This window comes from Panthera uncia, chromosome D2 (genome assembly GCF_023721935.1).
Source record: "Panthera uncia isolate 11264 chromosome D2, Puncia_PCG_1.0, whole genome shotgun sequence".
Lineage (NCBI taxonomy): Eukaryota > Metazoa > Chordata > Mammalia > Carnivora > Felidae > Panthera > Panthera uncia.
The window spans coordinates 10,703,329-10,723,906 of NC_064818.1; the positions used below are offsets into that span (position 1 = coordinate 10,703,329).

The 20,578-nt window shown below is 40.7% G+C and overlaps 1 protein-coding gene across 2 annotated transcripts in view; it reads right to left on the reverse strand.

Annotated features, from left to right (window-relative positions):
• Positions 1-20,578, reverse strand: part of RYR2 (ryanodine receptor 2) — a 754,822-nt gene that overhangs the window by 113,226 nt on the left and 621,018 nt on the right. For both annotated transcript variants that reach the window (XM_049646094.1, XM_049646095.1), the window contains 6 exons: positions 19,239-19,559; positions 17,723-17,963; positions 17,034-17,121; positions 13,939-14,031; positions 3,248-3,418; positions 2,100-2,159 (listed from right to left, as the gene is read on the reverse strand). In XM_049646094.1, the coding sequence (XP_049502051.1) occupies positions 2,100-2,159; positions 3,248-3,418; positions 13,939-14,031; positions 17,034-17,121; positions 17,723-17,963; positions 19,239-19,559 (974 nt within the window). The remainder of the gene's footprint in view (positions 1-2,099; positions 2,160-3,247; positions 3,419-13,938; positions 14,032-17,033; positions 17,122-17,722; positions 17,964-19,238; positions 19,560-20,578) is intronic.

The following is a 20,578-nucleotide window of genomic DNA, read 5'->3' on the forward strand; positions in this document are numbered from 1 at the left end:
AAAACAATGGAGGAATATAAAATCATATTCTTATAATAAAGGAGTCTTTTTAAAATTGTCAAATTTCCTGAGTGGGAGATACAACTGAATTCTGTACGTTTTTGAGAAAGATTATTATAAAATCGTAGAAATGGACAAATATAAACATCTTTATAGGGAAAAGATCACATTACTTCAAAGAAAGAATATAGAATAACTATATTATTGAAAATAGGCAAAGTCATCCCTGTATGTTTCTCTTCCCCTTTCAAGTCTCCATGAAAACTGGGGGACTGAGGGTAATGAAGCAGAAGTAAATGGACAAATCTAAAACTTCACAACTCCCAGCCCAAGAAAGCATAGTTTGACATGTGAAAAATAACTCATCTAGGGGCAAACACAGGATTTTATACACTGAATGGCTTGTAGACACCATCTGTCCTTTGATAAAACAAAATATTTTTCCTCCACATACTTTTTTTCATTTGAGGACTGTGCCTGGTGCTTCCAGACAGAAATACGCATTTTTACTTATATTTGGTAAAATAAGTAGCATCTTTATTCTTTCTCATATAAAATTACTTCTTTTGGCCCCCAGGATGACCCATCCTACAACTTCAAGACAATACATTCAAGAAGGTGCTAGGAATAAAAGAATTCATCTTCTGTAAGTCTGTGTGTCCCCATAATATATGTGCCTGACTCTTCACAAAACAAGTATAGACTGAAATATCAAAAAGAATATGCATTCATTACTGCTTTATTTTCAGGTCTCATTCAGTTGGAAGTGAAATGCTGATCATAAATGTGTTTCCTTCTCTGCTCTCCTCTCTCTTTCTGACTCCCCAAGACACAACATAAATTGCCCTCAGTACTACTATAAAAAACTTCTAGAATATAATCGGATTTCCTTCTGCTTCTTCAAGACATCGTTTTTTATTTATTTCCTTAGAAGAGCATAGAACCTTCGTTCAGAGGTACTGAACATCTCCTGTCTCTACTCAGTAATGGTTGTCCTGGACCATGTTTCTCAAAGTGTGGTCTTGAGTCCCGGGGATCCCGAGACCTTTGCATGGACTACAGGATCTCCTCGAACACCCATATATGAAGCACAAACCCTTCACTTGAGGTTCAGGCAGAGGCTTTACTAATACATTTTAAAATCCTCATAATCGTTTTGCAATCTGAGAAGAGATTGAACTCTAAAAGGCATTCATCTCCCATTCTGGCCAAGTTATTACTAAATAATATGAGTACCTACACATCAAAGTGCACACGAAATGTGCTCTAAATCAGTGTCTGTGCCTTGTGAATATTGGAAAGGTATGTCTCACCTTTATCATATTGTGCTCATAAGTGTTAAAAGGAGAATATGGTTTTGATCTTGGAAAGAAACATTTTAATACCCAGAAAAGCAAACGTTATGCTGTGGTCACTATTTGTTAACATTTGGACACTGTGATAATTGAAAAAATTTCCCAGAAGGGACACCAGAATACAAGCAAATAGGCTGAATCAAGATAACAAATTGCTAGACTTCTTACATTGCATAACGGGTTCTGTAAACAAATGAACAATTTATCCCCTAGTATGAAAAATTTCCAAATAATTGTACTACAAAGTAGTACAAAAAGTACTTACTTCTAGCAATTTTTTTTTTACCCACATTTATGTTTTCCTTTACCTCCCTAGGTAAATTCATTTATTCATCTATTTCTATTACAGCAAGTCTTAATATCTCCTATGTACTAATGACTTCTAATGACATATATTTAATTTCTGGAATGAAAAAGTTCAAATTCTTATGGCCACCTATCTCCATGTCCCAAAAGTCCTCAAACTCAGCTAATGAAGGAAATTTCCAACCTTTATTTCAAATGGTGACATATTTTTTTTCAAAGTCTAAAAATCTTTGGTGATCTACGTTGACTTTTTAAAGTAAATAAAACACATTACTTATCTTGAGAGTCTTTAATACCAAGAGTTTTGCAAGTAGAATAAAGACTGATTAAAATAATATGTTTTCACTATTTGAATTGCTAAAGTGACATTACTTGCAATACTATTCTAAAGAGAGATTCACTAAATTCATAAATACCATGTACTTAAATTTGGCTTACCTTGCCTTGTAAATGAATATTACTGCGGATTATATCTCGTACTTCATCCTCAGTGTCTTTCTGTCAAGAAATAAATGTTACCTAAAAGAAGTCTTACCATGAATGCATCAACTGTCACAAGTCAACAGAAGTAACTCCAGCCTCTTTTGAAATAGTGTATGTCTGCCCAAACCTACGTACAGGGTTTCAAACACACCACAAATGCGGGGGATTCTTTTTCAGACTATTTCTTGATACTGCTGTGAACCGGAAACAAGGTACCAACTTACATCGACTCTACGGGAAGTGTCTTAAGACTCACTGGAATGGAATTTCTGGTTCACAAAAAGTGGGGGCAGAGGTGTGTTCCCTTGTGATCAAACAGGGGTATATCTCCATCATTCTCTGAACTCTCCAGAAAGTAATTTTGGCATTTAATACTACCCCCCTCTGATCCAGTAACATACCCTGAGAATCAAATACTAGAATGACCACCACCAGAACTGCATCTGTGCAGCCCATGGTGACACAATGTCCCCTCGATTTGCTTATCTCAGGGTATCCAATTCTGGATATTCAGAGAGGTGCTTCCGCGTGGGTATGGGGGTAAAAGAAAATGTCCTCCCATTTACATAAATATAAAATAATGATCCCGCTGTATATTCTTGAAAAAGTGCATCTAGGTAGCCACCAAGAGAAAAAACAGAGGTCATAAAGAAATCTTGAGAACTGAAATGTTGATGCTTGCCAAGTCGAAGAGTCAACTTGGTTGACTTAGAAAGTCAACACCTTATCTAACCACGATCAGCACAGTCCATGATGCTTCTCACACTGAAAAATTATCCCTCCTAAATTTGAATACATTTTTCATAACAAATTTTATATAGGAGTTCATATGAAATCCATTTTTTTTCCCGCTGCCAGAAACTTGTTTGCATCTTTTCTACTGGGTTTCAGAATATTCCCTGGAGGTGATCAACATAATTTAGAAATGAAAAATAGCGCCCCCCCCCCAAAAAATGGGCAGTCTTTGCCTACACAGAAAAACTGCTTACTCAAACATCTAACGGAAATGAAATCCTGACACAGACCAGTGAGAAAAAGGGAGTCTAAACATTTGAGTCTGGAGGTCAAGTGATCATTACCACCGGTATGAACAGGAAAGTTACCATACTAAATCGGTTTTTGGCCAGAGCGATGAGCTCCTGGTCCCCAGGGGCACAGATGTTCAACCCAATGGGCAGCAACCGCTTCAGAGCTGCCACAATGAGAGAGGTCTGCGTGGAGTACCGATCTCCTTTGCGCTTCATCTTCTTCCTTTCCTGATCAGAGACAGCGGCCTGGGGAACAAAGACAAGTTTTGGAGTCGGTGACTGCTTTTCCCACACTCAGAACTAGGAGCCTTGGGGCGCCTGTATGGCTCAGTCGGTTAAGGGTCTGACCTCTACTCAGGTCATGATCTCACAGTTTGTGGGTTCGAGCCCCGCATCAGGCTCTGCGCTGACAGCTGGGAGCCTGGAGCCTGCTTTGGATTCTGTGTCTTCCTCTCTCTCTGCCCCTCCCCTGCTCATGCTCTGTCTCTGTCTCTCTCAAAAATAAATAAACGTTAAACAAAATTTAAAAAAAATTGGAGTCTCTTCTAACTTGATAGTGGTTCGAACTTCCTTCTTTCTTTGGTCCCTATTTTTGAGAATACTTTTCCTCTCTCCTTCTTAGCATCTCTTGCTAATTTTAAGTCCTACTCTCCTATTCCCAGGTCATTACAATTCACTGGTGTGCTTTCTACATGCTTTTAGAAGAAAAACGCAAATTGCGATTTTAGAGAAGCAGATGGATATATGTAAAGTCCATAGTAATTTCTGATATTATATGTTTAATAGTTTTCAATGCTTAAGAGGAAAAATTTAAGAATGTATGGTTTAATGAAAGACCTAAACGTAAGACAGGAAGCCATCAAAATCCTCAAGGAGAAAGCAGGCATAAACCTCTTTGACCTTGGCTGCAGCAACTTCTTACTTGACACGTCTCCAGAGGCAAGGGAAATTAAGGCAAAAATGAACTATTGGGACCTCATCAAAATAAAAAGTTCTGTACAGCGAAAGAAACAATCAGCAAAACTAAAAGGCAACTGATGGAATAGGAGAAGATATTTGCAAACAACAATCAGATAAAGAGTTAGTATCCAAAATCTATCAAGAACTTATCAAACTCAGCACCCAAAAAACAAATAATCCAGTGAAGAAATGGGCAAAAGACAGGAATAGACACTTCTCCAAAGAAGACATCCAGATGGCTAACAGACACATGAAAAAATGCTCAACATCACTCATCATCAGGCAAATACAAATCAAAACCACAAGGAGATACCACCTTACACCTGTCACAAGGGCTAACACTAACAACTCAGGTAACAACAGATGTTGGTGAGGATGTGGAGAAAGAGGATCTCTTTTGCACTGTTGGTGGGAATGCAAACTGGTGCAGCCGCTCTGGGAAGCAGTACGGAGGTTCCTCAAAAAACTAAAAATAGAACTACCCTACGACCCAGCAATTGTACTAGGCATTTATCCAAGGGATACAAGTATGCTGTTTCAAAGGGACACATGCATCCCCTTGTTTATAGCAGCACTATCAACAATAGGCAAAGTATGGAAAGAGCCCCAATGTCCATCGATGGATGAATGGATAAAGAAGATGTGGTATATATATTCAATGGAGTATTACCCGGCAATCAAAAAGAATGAAATCTTGCCATTTGCAAGTACATGGATGGAACCAGAGGGTATTATGCTAAGCGAAATTAGAGCAAGACAAATATCATATGACTTCACTCATATGAGGACTTTAAGACAGAGAACGAATGTACACAAGGGAAGGGAAGCAAAAATAATATAAAAACAGGGAGGGGGACAAAACATAAGACACTCTTAAATATGGAGAACAAACAGAGGGTCACTGGAGTGTTTGTGGAAGCGGGGGATGGGCTAAATGGGTAAGAGGTATTAAGGAATCTACTCCTGAAATCATTGTTGCACTATATGCTAACTTGGATATAAATTTTAAAAATAAATTAAAATTAAAAAAAGAAATCTAACCAAAAAATAAATAATAAAAACGATTTTAGGGGTGCCTGGGTGGCTCAGTAAGCTAAGCATCTGATTTTGGCTCAGGTCATGATCTCATAGTTCGTGGATTTGAGCCTGCAACGGGATCTGTGCGGACAGCTCAGAGCCTGGAGCCTGCTTCGGATTCTGTGTCTTCCTCTCTCTCTGCCCCTTCCTTGTTTGTGCTCTGTCTCTCTCTGTCTCAACAATTAATAAATGTTAAAAAAAAAAATTTTTTTAAATAAATAAAAATAAAAAAGAATCCCAAGAAACTCCAGCTACCAAGCCAGTCGGTGCCCATCCCCCAACTCTATCCCCTAGGACCTTCCTGGAACTCATGGGTCATGCCAAAGGCTGGGGGCAGGGCAGGAGAGCTGGGGGCACAATCCCTCTGTGCCCAAGAAGGCCGTCACTGCAGGATGAATTGAAATCCATGCAATCCCACGTGGCCTTCAGAAGAACCTCCTCCTATGGATCCAAACCAGCTAGAGATGTTCCTGTCACTCCTCTCAAGCCACCTTGTCTGTCTGTTCAGTTTAACTGCCGATGCCTCTCAGGCAGTGGGTTTGTTCAAACTGAAGCTCAAGAGAATTATAACGTATAGGGTCATATTTAACAAGTAAGGAAGACTCATACATAGAATCTGATGAATAAACTATCTTATTGTACAAAAAAAAGGAATATATAGCTTATTTTTGTTTGATAGATGCTTGGTTTGAAATATACACATGCTCTCACTCTCACACACATGAACACAGTGTATATAAGACTATTATAAAATACATTAGCCTTTTATGCAGTCTTCAAACACGTCTCCCTAGGGCATTAACCCCTCTCTAGTGGAAACAGATGTAATATACTAACTCATATAACATAAATATTCAGGATTAGATCTCTGGACGGCCTGTTCACATCTGAGTAGTGCCATGCTACCTCAGGGTTCTTTTGGGATTTTGTTGAATTTTATGTTCATGTGTCAGGGTCACTTTCAATGCCGAATCTAATTTTCACTGGGTAGTAAGTGTCATTCTTTCTATTAACAGGGCATATGCTAATGTCAAAACGAAAATAATTGTCCCATATCCACTGCTTTGTACTTGTTAAATTTCTTTGTAGCAATAACACTGCAGATATCTTCATGACAGTGACATACTGTAATAGTTTCGGTCTACCGAGAAAAAAAACAGAAGAGAACTTAACATACAAACAATATGCTTTCCCTATGTTGCTATCACAACATGATGTTGAAAGAATTTTTTCACATTATGTAGTAAAATAATGGAGTCATCATGAAGTAATGGTGCCTTATATATTGTTAATTATATTATATGACATATTTACTATGACATATATTATACATAGAGTATATGTTGATATATCAAACCTATAATATTTGAGCCACAGCAATAAGAATTATATTCAGTTTCCAACGAAATGGACTTACTGCATGGACCCTGTTCTTAACTGTACCAATTCATAAGAGATTATTTTCAGTATATTTAGTGGAAAAAAAAAAACCCTATGAATAATTATTTGTGCCATTAAATTAACTCATAAAAATAATGGATCAGTTGTTTTATTTTATTTTTTAATTTTTTTTTTAACGTTTATTTATTTTTGAGACAGAGAGAGACAGAGCATGAACGGGGGAGGGGCAGAGAGAGAGGGAGACACAGAACCGGAAGCAGGCTCCAGGCTCCGAGCCATCAGCCCAGAGCCCGACGCGGGGCTCGAACTCACGGACCGTGAGATCGTGACCCGAGCTGAAGTCGGCCGCTTAACCGACCGAGCCACCCAGGCGCCCCTGGATCAATGGTTTTAAATGAGCTCTTTGCTCATTTAAAAATGAAGGAAATGTAACCACAGTGATAAAAATAATTATCCAAATGAGGAACCAACATCCTAAAAAGTAAACAAATTGATACAAATGATTGCAAACATATTTCTATCCAATTCTGGTAATTCAGCTTCAGCAAAACAATATCATACAATACATTAATGTCTAAATTTTGTTGGTGTTATGGTTTTCTTGACCCTAACTTGTAAAGATTTTTGATTTTATGGTTGTATAAGTACAAGGGGCTTATACCTGGTTTGAAATTTATAAATATTCAAGTGACCCTACAATAAGACTAATTGAAATCAACACTAAGGGCAATTATAAACTGCTCCATTTTGAGAAACACTAGACAAATGAACTCCTCCTTATGCTCAAATAATAATCTTGCATTGTATACCACAGGAAATCTATAAACTGAAAAGAGAAATTAATACATCTTTGAACACTTCCAGTGATGATATAGTCCACTTCCACTATAAAGAAATGAAATCTACAATCAAATATGCTTATGTACGACTATATCAATCGGGTTTTTTTTTTAATGATATAGTACGACTCTATCAATCGGGTTTTTGATGTTTATTTATTTTTGAGACAGAAAGAGACAGAGCATGAGCAGGGGAGGGGCAGAGAAAGAGAGGGAGACACAGAATCTGAAGCAGGCTCCAGGCTCTGAGCTGTCAGTACAGAGTCCGATGCAGGGCTCAAATTTGTCAACCGCGAGATCATGACCTGAGCCGAAGTCGGACGCTCAACTGACTAAGCCACCCAGGCACCCCTATCAATTGGGTTTGTTTGTTTGGTTGGTTGGTTGGTTGGTTGCTGGCTGTTTTCTCACCAGACTATGGAGCTCCATCAGGGCAGGGGCCAAACTTGGTCTGCTCCTTTCTATTCATTCATTCATTCATTCATTCATCCATTCAGTCTTCATTCATTCACTCACATAACTCATTATTTATTTTAAAGAGTTTTTTTAATGTTTTTTTAAATTTATTTTTGAGAGAGAAAGAGAATATGAGCAGGGGAGGGGCAGAGACAGACAGAAACACAGAATCTGAAGCAGGCTCCAGACTCTGGGCTGTCAGCACAGAGCCCAACACGGGGCTCGAACCATGAGATCATGACCTGAGCCGAAGTTGGCCGCTTAACTAACTGAGCCACCCAGGAGCCCCAAAAGAGTTTTTTTTTAAGTTTATTTATTTTGAGAGAGTGAGAGAGAATGTAAGCAGAGGAGGGGCAGAGAGAAAGGGAGAGAGAGAATCCCAAGCAGACTCCAGACTGTCAGTGCAGAGCCTGATGCGGGGCGCGATCTAGTGAACCATGAGATCATGACCTGAGCCACAATCAAGAGTCAGATGCTTAACCAATGGAGCCACCCAGGGGCCCTTCCAGTATTTAGAACCAAGCACCCCGTCTTGCCCCTAGGAGCTGCTCAATAATTTGAGCAGAACTGCTAACACTACTGAATTTGCATGATATTTCATTTGCAACCAATTCCTAACATTCGAATCAGAGGTGAATTTTCAACAGCATGGTCGATATGGGCATCATATTTAAACAGAAAAGTAGGGTCAGCTGATCCCCGTCACGAATCAGTCTCTTTCTCTCTCTCAGGCACACACACGCATACACACACACACACACACAATTTCACCTAAAATAAAATTTAATACAGGATCACGAAAAAGGGAAGACTTTTCTAATAGTCCTACAGTGAAATAGCCTCCCCAAACAAAACAAAAATCATAGATATTTACTAATGTTTTTTTCAAAAAAAATTCAGATATATTAATTATAAAAGTGAATCTCATCACATCAAAAACACAAGAGATGACAAATGCCGGTGATTATATGGAGAAAAAGAAACCCGTGCTCACTCTTGATGGGAATGTAAATTGGTGCAGCCACTGTGGAAAACAGTATAGACGTTCCTCAAAAGTTAAAAATAGAACCACAGGACGCAGCAATTACACTCTTGGGTATTTAGCAAAAGGAAATGAAAACAGGGTCTCAACATGTCTGCACCCTCCTGTTCATTGCAGCGTCAGTCAAAAGAGCCAAGATATGGAAACAACCTATGCATTCATGCATGGATATATGCACACAGTGGAGTGTTATTCAGCCATAAGAAAGAAATCCTGCCATTTGCAACAACACGGATGAACCCTGAGGGCATTATGCTAAGTAGATAAGTTAGAGAAAGACAAATACCATATGATACCACCTATATGTGGAATCTGAAAAAGCCAAACTGATAAAAACAGAGAGGAGAGTGGTGGTTACCAGGGGCCGGGAGGTGGGGACAACAGGGACATGCTAATCAACGTGGACACATCTCCCATTCTAAGATAAATATAAGTTCTGGGGATCTAACATACAGCAGAGTGTCTGTAGCTAATGATCAATCCTGTGTTGTCTACTTGAAAGTTTCTAAGAGAGTAGATCTTAAGTGTCCTCACCACAGGAACAAATGGTAATTATATGACATGATGTTAACCAATGCTACGGTGATAATCAGGTTGCAATACAGAAGTGTATCAAGTCAATCTGTTGTTGATTTGTTCACCTGACACAGCACACTGTTATATGCCAACTGTATGTTAATAAAGCTGGAAAAGATAGTGAGCCTAGCTTTAAATAAATAAGGCCAGGTGCTACATTTCAACAGGAACTGAAATCTTAAGAAAAAACAGGACAGAATTCTGTAACGCAATAGGTAAAACCCCCTATTTTTTTTCTCACATCAACAAACTAACAAGAGTTTGTAATAGATGCTTTCTTTAAAAAAAAAAAATTATAATCTTTATTTATTTTTGAGAGAGAGAGAGACAGAGGGTGAGCGGGAGAGGGGCAGAGAGAGAGGGAGACACAGAATCCAAAGCAGGCTCCAGGCTCTGAGCTGTCAGCACAGAGCCCGATGCAGGGCTTGAACTCAGGAACTGTGAGATCATGACTTGAGCTGAAGTCAGCTGCTCAACCGAGACACCCAGACCCATGGATGCTTTCTGTATACAGGTTTTTTTGGTGTTTTTGTTTTTTAAGGTTATTTATTTATTTTGAGAAACAGAGGGAGCACAAGTGGGGGAGGAGGCAGAAAGAGAGAGAGAGAGAGAGAGAGAGAGAAAGAGACTCCCACCCTGGTTCCACTGCCAGCACAGAGCGCAACATGGGGCTCAAACTCACCAACCGCGAGATTATGACCTGAGCCAAAGTCAGACGCTTAACTGACAGAGCCACCCAGGCGCCCCTGCGTATGTTTTTAAAAAAGTCATGCCATTAAAAACTTCAGCAATGCTGGCAATACAATGATGCAACATTGGTACCAATGCAACAGTGAGTCTGGAAAATCAACAGTAAAATAAGACACCTACACATGCCCAGGTTAAGGACCAAATTTCAAACTCTTTAAAGTCAAATCTTAGATTTATCCATATTAATTAAGTAGCCACCATGCACCAAGCGCTGCATTGAGCTTTCAAGTTACCATGTGAATAAAATATGTTCCCCGCCCCTGCAGAATGTTGGGTCTTAAAGAAGTCACAGGGGCTGCCGCCCAGAGTGCTCAGGGCCGGGCTGTCACCGAGGGCTAAGAGTAAGAGAAGGGGGCAGGAGGAGACCGGCTTCACCGGAGGGGAGCATTCACCACCCTACACGTTAACAACTGGGTGAAGTACACTAATATGCACTTGCTGTAGACAACGCCACTTCCCAAGCTTCAGACAAAGGCACAGCAGGGCTTCCGTGTCCCACACAGGTGGTCACCCCCTCCTTAGAGCATTACGGCCAATTTCATATGCACTGGCCTCTCTCTGCCTGACGGGCTACACACATTTTAATTCAAAATGAGGTCCTCAATCCCAGATTACCATATTCCAAATTGGTCTGCTGGCTTCAATCATATTTCCATATTTTATCTATAATTACCCGCTTTCTATATTATCTTCTAATTTTAGAAATGGTACTGCAGGGGTGTGTTGGTGGTTCAGTTGGTTGAGCATCTGACTCTTGATTTGGGCTGTGGTCATGATCTCATAGTTCATGGGTTTGAGCCTTGCATCAGGCTCTATGCTGGTGCTGCAGAGCCTGCTTGGGGTTCTCTCTCTCTCTCTCTCTCTCTCTCTCTCTGTCCTACTCTCTCTCTCTCTTCTCTCAAAATAAATAAACTAAAAAAAAAAAGAAAGCAATGGTACTCCATACAAATAGCATTCGTTCCTGTTTGGATGTCTGCTTGAAGACTGATACATAACAATATGTTGTTTGGTTTGTGTTTGGGTCTGAATCTCCATTCAAAAGAGTTTCTTTCTCCTTCTGCACTCCAGGGGAGTGGATCTATGGGCCACTGTGACGTCTCAGGCAGACAGTTTGAGGCTTTGTCAGAGGAATCTCTGAAGCCTTCTGGATCATTCTGTTCCCAGCTCTGCATGGGGGAACATCTCTCTGTCCATTTCAGCTTCAGACGTAAGACCTACGGCTACCTTCCTGTTACCCATTCCTGGCACTAGACCTGAACAGTGCAGCTTTTGGGAAAGATGTTACTCATTCCTTTGCTACATCCTGCTTTTGGGCCCTTCCTGCCATATGGGGTTAGCAGAGCACCTCAATGATATGATGGAAGTAGAATTATGATGCTACTTTGGCCAACACAGTGACTCTCAAATCTGTGCAAATGCTGAAACACAAAGACATCATGATTCTTTTGGTGAAACAATCGTGTCTTAAACCAGCCTGGGTGGCTTAGTCGGTTAAGCATCTGACTCTTGATCTCAGTTCAGGTCATGATCTCATGGTTTGTGAGATCAAGACCCGCACAGGGCTCTGAGCTGACAGCGTGGAGCCTGATTGGGATTTTCTCTCTCCTTCTCTCTCTGCCCCAACCCTGCTCATGCACACACATGCATGCACTCTCTCTCTCAAAATAAATAAATACACATAAAAAAAAATAAACTAGAAACATTACTTCTAGGAAAAATGTTTATGGTATGTATGCAATACAAAATCTCAAGCACACATGTAGACAAAAACGACGAGACGTAAGAACAACAAGGGAAAGCATGATCACTCATTTCTAAGTACTTCATCAATATTGCTGTTATTTGTTACATATCTTGTTTCAGAGCGTTAGCAGTCATATGGTAAAAAGACTGAAAGGCTTGAGAAAATTTGGGGGGGGGGGTGCGGGCATTAAGATGCTTCTATCCATTTTTGCATTTCATCCCCTGCAAATGGGAGTAAATGTTACTCTTCGTCAGTGTGTACAGATGCCCTAGTGTGGCTTATAGGATGTGCAGCACACTGAGTGTATGCTTTGAGAATCACTGGACTACAATGAGGAAAAGGAGGGAAGAAGATGTCTTTGTAAGGGTGTGCAGACCTCTGATCTTACGACTTTTCGCTTATCTCAAGTTTCATGATACACCACAATCACCGTCATCCTCCCAAACTTAACACTGACTCCTTGGGCCCTCTCTCTATGCCTTTGTTAACGGCGTCCTATATCGACAACATGCTGTCAAAGCAGAGAAATTCACTAACGGTTTTCGGCTCAAAACATCTGTGAGACGTGTGCTTTTAGCGCAGCATCTCCTGACAGAGCATCAGCTCACTCTCCAGGCTTGCTGACAGCCCAGAGGGGAGAAAAGTTCTCATCTTTTATGTGTGTGGCAAGAGCACGGTCACGCAAATAGCCTACTGTAGTTGGGGACAGACATTGCAGGCATGCAAAGCTTCAGTTACCCTTAGCTTTTACTTCCTCTGTAATCGTGTCAAATGCATGCATTTAAAACCCTAAAAAAGACTAGGAGCATTGAGGGATGCTATTCAATTGTCCCAGTGGTCACCAACAAAGCAGGTGACAGGCACGAGTCACTCCTAGGGTTCAGGGGAACAGGTGTCCCTGCCAAGGAAACGCCACCCCATAACTTACAGAGTTAGAGACTGATTTCCTTGGCCAGACTCACACTATGCTGCATCTCTGGCCATCTGGCAGCATACTTTCGGTGTTACATACTTTGCGTGTCTGTAAGCTGTTCATTTCCTTATTTAGTGGTAATTCAAATAACAAAGGCATGGATCTTTAAGTGTTTGGAGAGGTCCTCCCCTCCCTAACATGAGTGACACAGAAGACAAAAATTTAGAGGCATCCCCCCACATCTCCTATGTGAGAACCTGGAATCCATCCATGTGGTTCTTAAACAATGCGGCTAATTATTCTGATGTCCAAGTGTGTGTGTGTGTGTGTGTGTGTTTGCAGGTGGGTGGGTGAGTATGTTAAGCATGCCTTTTTATTCTGAGACTTTGATGTCTTGGGGTCTTGATCCTTGATCACTCCTCCCAAAGATAGTCATTTCCTACAGATAATAAACTACTTTCCTGCAAGCATGTCTTTCATAGATCGACCGACCAACCCAGAGTCCTGTATTCCCCAAACGCTTCCTCTACCTGGGCCTCCATCCACTTGCCCTAATCGCCCCAAGGCTACGTACCCCAACTAGGGACACTCCTTACACCCCAGAGACCACTGAAATTATGCAAACTAGCCAACTCTGCTTTACCCGTCCAGTCCCACAAAAACCGTAATACAGGTTCCTGCCCACCTTTTCCCCTTGTTCCCTCTGCCACAAGACCAACAGTGCTTTGCCACATGTCCCCCCCCCATATGACACGCCTTCTGTTTCTAGGAAACTGTGAGTAAAAACCTCTTCCTTCATGAAAGTCATTTCTGGGTCTGTCTTACCATACCTACTCACATCCTAGGTTTCCTTAAAACTGGGTGTATGCATATGTGTTTAATCGGTAAATAATATTACAAAATCTATAAAATCTCAGTTATACGTCCTCAAAAGATCTAAAAGAAAATCAGCAAATGAAGGTTCCATTCAGACATTTTCTAGAACAGTACAACGTATTATACTAATACCTTTGACATCTTTGACTTGGTGTCCGTGATAAGGAAAGACATATTGTTGATTTCATTCTGTACCACAAAGTTCTGCTCTTCTCTTTTGAAATTCTGAGAAGGTGCAAAGAAAATTTCAGTTAAAACCACACAGATAAGAAGCCCATGTAATCAAGAGGTTACACAGGACCCAGAAGTCTTTACAAAGAGAAGTAGTAATTCGATACAGATTTAATAAGAAAGGGAGCAAATATTTGTTACGTATATAATGAGAGTGCTTGGCATGGGGCAACAATTCTGGGAACTAGATACAAATATGTAATGTTTCAAAGGCGGGAACACTAAGATCCAGAATATTTTAAGCACCGAAGTCACACACCTACCAAGGGATAGAATCAGTACTCAAATCCCAATGTAGCTGGCGAAAGGCACAGACTGCTTCTTGGAAGAAACACGGGGCGTGCACAACTATGATGCAGCTTTCCATTCTGCCAGATATTTTATCTACTTTTTCAAATACTATTGACGTTATTTTATTCATGTTCAATTCAGGAGTGTGAGAACACAGTCAAAGTCAACTGTTTGAGGAGTGGTAGTGAAGAAAGCAAACACAAAATGAAAGTAGAAATAATCAGAGGTTTAAAACAGAAATTAACCATCTAAGCACATGCCTTCTTCTTCTTTTTTTTTTTTTTTTAATGTTTATTTATTTTTGAGAGAGAGAGAAAGAGACAGACCACAAGCGGGGGTGGGACAGAGAAACAGGGAGACACAGAATCTGAAGCAGGCTCCAGGCTCTGAGCTATCAGCACAGAGCCTGACACTGGGCTCGAACCCACGAACTGTGAGATCATGACCTGAGCTGAAATCAGACGCTTAACCGACTGAGCCACCCAGATGCCTCAGCTTCTTCCTCTTTTGGATGAGCAAAACTCAAATAAAATAATTTCCTAGTAAGCATCCAAAATGTTAACAATTGATGAGTAATAAAATATTTTGTGTGAAGGACAGTGAAAAGACCAAGCTTCGACTTTCCTTCAGCTCACGTTAACCTTCTAATCTTACTGTTCATAACAATATGGTTGCTCATGAGTTTCATCTTTAAATATTTGGGCAAGAATATATATGACACACACTAACAGATTTGTGTTTTAAATATACCCATGAGATTCAAAGGGTGCCTGGGTGGCTCAGTCAGTTAAGCGTCCGACTTCAGCCCAGGTCATGATCTCATGATTCGTGAGCTCAAGCCCGGCATCGGGCTCTGTGCTGACAGTTTGAAGCCTGGAGCTGCTTCGGATTCTGTGTCTCCCTTTCTCTCTGCCCCAACCCCGCTCATGCTCTGTCTCTCTCTCTCTCTCTCTCTCTCTCAAAAATAAATAAATATTTAAAAAAATTTTTTTAATAAAAAAAAAATCCCATGAGATTCAAAAGTACATATTCAGATTTTTTTCTTATTCTTGAAATTATCATTAGACATTCATCTAAAAATCTACTGATGATGATAAATACTCCTCCAAATACTTGTTCCAAAATTATGTCTTGCATATAAATTTAAAGAAGCCTTTTTTTGGTATTTTGGTGATTAATGAAGTTGGAGAGTCTCAGTTCTTCAAGGGAAAATATGCAGGTTTTAGTTTTCTTAATTTCAAATATTCCTTGGATTTCGAATATTCCTTGAAAAGCACCCTGAACCATCTAATGCACCCCTCAACATGAGTTACATAGGATGAGAAATCATTTGCTTTTTATCTAGAGGAACATAAAGACCTAAATGAATTTTAGGCACCACAGAAAATGAAAGTCAATGTGAAATACAAATGCATATATTAAAAAGGCCATTATTTCATATATTGTTTCAGTGTGCTTACATTTTTTGATGTATGTTGTTACATACATTTTGATATCAAGTTTGACAGACTCCTCAGAGGCAGGCAACAAATATCATGCGTTACTCTAGACATGAAGTGGGAAATTTCTATTTTTTTAAAAATATGACATTTCCAAAGTGACAGGATTTGGGTAACAATCTGACGAAATAAACAAGGAAGTTTTCTCAAATAATGGAACCGAGGTTGAGGATTTTCTTTCTTGGAGCCTCACGTTTACACAGTGCCACAGAATCATAACTGAGACAAAAATTCTAAGATTTTGAAATAATCTGGGACAATAATAAATGTTCACTTAACCCGTTTTCTGCGAGTTATTCAAAATAATTACAGAATGCTCTCGAGTTCTTACTATTAAAACCCTTTTTCAGACTTAAAAACATATAGCTCTGCTTGCAGCATACAAAACAGCGAAAATATTCACTAAAGATGTGCTTTATAATTTCTTTTCAACAGGATTCCGAGCAGGGACTGTACTGTATTCTAACGTGTACATGAAACTAGACTCCTGTAGAAACAAGAGTGTGTGCAACAAATTTAAAGAAGTCGTATCTTTCACAAGTAAACAAATGTATCTTGAGATTGAAAAACCCAAGTCCGACCCATTTCTCAAACTAGGCATCAGGCGTGCTCCTGGGGGCTCAGCAAAACACCTACAGGAGGGAAGCCTAGAGGAGAAAATGCCACATCCCTGTGTCCCCGTTACCCTCAGATTTAGAGGCAAACAGAAAAAAGCATTTATGGAGTGCAACTAAAAACCCCTCAGTGATTTTTTTTTTTTTTTTTTAATACAAATTACCAAACTCCAAATGAAGGTTTATAGTGCTTCAAACTACCACGGGGAACGTGTCCTGTCTCCACACCAGTTAAGGGATACCTAGGAGGCTAGCTTGAGAAACACCGTCACAGGTGTTTACTAAAGGGACTGGAAAATTAGTTGAAAACTTGAAAGCCCTGGGGCGCCCGGGTGGCTCAGTCAGTTGAGCGTCCGACTTCACCTCAGGTCATGATCTCACGGTCTGTGAGTTCGAGCCCCGCGTCGGGCGCTGTGCTGACGGCTCGGAGCCTGGAGCCTGCTTCGGATTCTGTATCTCCCTCTCTCTCTCTGCCCCTCCCCAGCTTGGACTCTGTCTACCCCTCTCTCAAAAATAAACAAACATTAAAAAAAAAAGAAAACTTGAAAGCCCTTAAAATAAACCAAACCGGAAGCAATATTTTTCTACTTACGTGGGATTTTGACCAGTAGATAAACACTTCGGCCACCATGCGGAAAAGGTCCTCTGCTTCTGGGTTAGGTTCTTTTAGCCACTTTGCCCTGGATCACATATAAATAAAGTGGTGTCTCAGTTACTCCTTCCACTTGATTTTTTTTTTTTTAAACACCCACTCAGGGGCGCCTGAGGGGCTTAGCTGGTTACGTATCCGACCCTTGATTTTGGCTCAACTAATGATCTCATTACTTGAGCCACAGTGCTCCCCAACATTAGTCTCTGAGCTGGGATTCTCTTTCTCCCTTCCCTACTCATGCTGTTTTCTCTCTCTCGCTCTCACAATAAATAAACTTAAAAAAAAAAAAAAATCACCCGTTAAGTTAAATTTCAAACCAAGCAAACTAAGGGCAAGTGTGCTGTCCACAGAGGCCCTAGATGGCCACTGGAGTACATCTGTCTTACACTTAAAGCAATTTAAACACTGTAACTATCAAACTGCTAACTTTTGCAGAAGGCTGACTACTAATGAGATCTCCCTTGGTCAATTCGAGATGCTTGGTGAAAATCACCTTGTCTATACACATCTGGTTAGGTCACAATCACGCACCAGCTCATCCCCAAGCAAATGAAGCCATTCATCAGGACACATGAACCCAGCAAGGTCATGACTGAATCGGAGAAATGAATCCCTTGGGAACAGTGTACCTGTTATAGTCCACAAATCTAATCAAGAGCGGGTAGAAGGCATAGAGGTCTCTGGCCAGAGTGGTGAACTCATCAAGAATGAGAAGCTCTGCCTCGGACATATCCCCCCTGGCCTCAGCTTTCAGATGGTCCTCCTCCGACACCACCATCGCTGCTTTTTTCTTGAGTTTCTCCATTAATGGCAAGAAATGAGTTTTCAGGAGCTGAGGTTTCACTTTATTTATAATGGGCTGTGAAAATACTGTTTGAAGACAGACATTAATATTCTGTTCTGCATCAACAGGCATTAAAAAGAAGACAGATTATAATTACAACTGTAGCATGATTTTGCCCCGCCCGCCTCCCCTCCCCCAGCACAAGGCTTCTTTCAGGATTCAGCCCATGCCTCAGGCGTTTTTCTAGTCCCAAACCTAATTACACAGTTGCTGTTCAAAAATGATTACTGAATTGAATTTGATGTGCTTTCTTTTCTTTTTTTTTTTAATTGGCAGCTAATTTGGAATGGGGGAAAAAATGTTCATTCACTTTGGAAATCAATTATTTTCACAAAAAGAAGAAAAAATCCCCAAATGGAAAACATTCTTCTGGCTCTTTCTTTACAAGGAGTAGGCACCACTGAATAATCACGAGCCTACATACAGCCATCCCGCGTTGGCTTTCCCAGCCTTGTCCCAGTGGGAGACTCAGGCTGCACAGGTCATTTATTTATTTCTGAATTTTTTAAACACCCATCCTGTCCATCCTTGAAGCTGGTCCACATTGTCCGAGGTGGGAGGTGCAAAGACAGACAAATGTAGATTCTTGACTCTGTGTTTTGGTTATCCTCTCCCCACTCCTGATAAGATGAATCGCTAAAAGGGGGTTGTTTCAAAATCCAGTTTTTTTTTCGTCTCTGTCTACAGAACCATCAGTTTTTCCTGCTGCACTTCCTGATCAGTCTTACAGAGACCGTCCAATCAGGAAAATGTCTACTTATTTAAAAGTTGTATCAGACTGTTAAAAACTGAGAACAAACTGAGGGTTGATGGGGGGGTAGGAGGGAGGGGAGGGTGGGTGATGGGTATTGAGGAGGGCACCTTTTGGGATGAGCACTGGGTGTTGTATGGAAACCAATGTGACAATAAATTTCATATATTGAAAAAGAAATAAAAAAAGAATAAAAGTTGTATCAATATGACAAGTCACCTGATGTCTGATCAAATCGACATTTTTTTTTATTATTTAAAGAACAGCGTGACAGAAACAATATTTTTAAAGATTTTTTGAGCACAGAAGAAAATATTAATGAGGCCCAAGATAGGAAAATTCTAGTAGTTCTGTATTTCTTTCCATTTTAAAAAGTTCTTTTACTTAGGAAATCTCTACACCTAACGTGGGGCTCAAACTCATGACCTGCGAGGATCAAGGGCCGAATGCTTTACTGACCAAGCCGGTCAGGTGTCCCTAGTCTTCTGTTATTTCAAAGACTTTTGCAAATGAAACAAATTCACGTGGTGCATTCCTCTCCAATTCTTACCTGCTAACCTCTTCATCCAGGCTCCCTCATCAATTCCCAGGTTATTATATATGATTTTCAATATATTCCCCAAGAGCGTGTTCATGTGCTCGGAGTTCAGGGCGGTACAGCACATTTCAGCCCTTTCTGGATTATTTTCAGGTCCGTGCTCCCACCAACGAGACATGTAGCTGCAAAGCATGGGCAGTATGACTTCCATGACGTGTGGCATCTGCGTGTAGCGAATGCCGGACTCCGCTAATTCCACAATTTCTTCCATGAGTTTCTCCAAAGACGGTATATTTGGGCACACATCTTCCACGTTAGTTGGCAAATTCAGAGCTAGAGAAACACACGTAAGAGTGAACCGCGTTCAGTGAAAGGACGGACTTACCATGACGGCCACACTTCCACCGTGTATGGCAGCCACAAGCAGCCATCTCGCTCTGGGCTTCAGAGCTGGGCAAGACCCGGCGGGCCTTCCACCGGCTCCCTCTCTTTACTGGTGGCAGCTATATCCAAAGTTCTCTCCTTTCCCCAAGTTCCTATCTCACCACCACGCCTCACTCCTTTAAGATCAGAAAATGACCATTTCTTGTACTTCAGAGCAAACCAGAACATCAAAGGTCTCTGCCTACAGGCCTTCTGTGTGGTCCATCCTTCTGCGACCATCACCTATTTTCAGAGCAAGGAGCTCTGAGGTCCCTGTTCAGGCTCGGCCTGTGTTCTCAATGCCCCACTACAGAGGCCATGCTTAGGCCCTATGTTGAGCCACTTATATATGCTCTGTACACAGCATAATATATATGCATTATATATATAACATACAACATATAATTATACTCTGTACCACCTCCTCCCCAGCAGCCTGCTGCGATGCTTCGAATCTCCCCTGGATTGTTTAACTTTCCATAAATTGCTTTCTATAAAGTTAACTTTCCATAAAGTGCTTCCCACCACTTAACTGATCGCCCTTTTTCACAAACCCTTACGTGGCTAACTGTTACAGTGGCATTTCCCATCACTAACCAGATTCCCTTTTCCTTAATCTCCATGTATTCAGTCTTTCTGGACTCCCTCCTGAACTTTGTCAGGCTCCTTTTACTGGCTATTTTCTCCTTGAAGAACTTTTTAAAAAAAAATTTTTTAAGTGTTTATTTTTGAGAGAGAGTGAGAGAGAGAGAGAGAGACTGACCACGAGTGGGGGAAGGGCAGAGAGAGAGGGAGACACAGAATCCAAAGCAGGCTCCAGACTCAGAGCTGTTAGCAGGGAGCCTGATGCAGGGCTTGAACTCACCAACCATGAGATCATGACCTGAGCCAAAGTCAGACACTTAACTGACTGAGCCATCCAGGGGCCC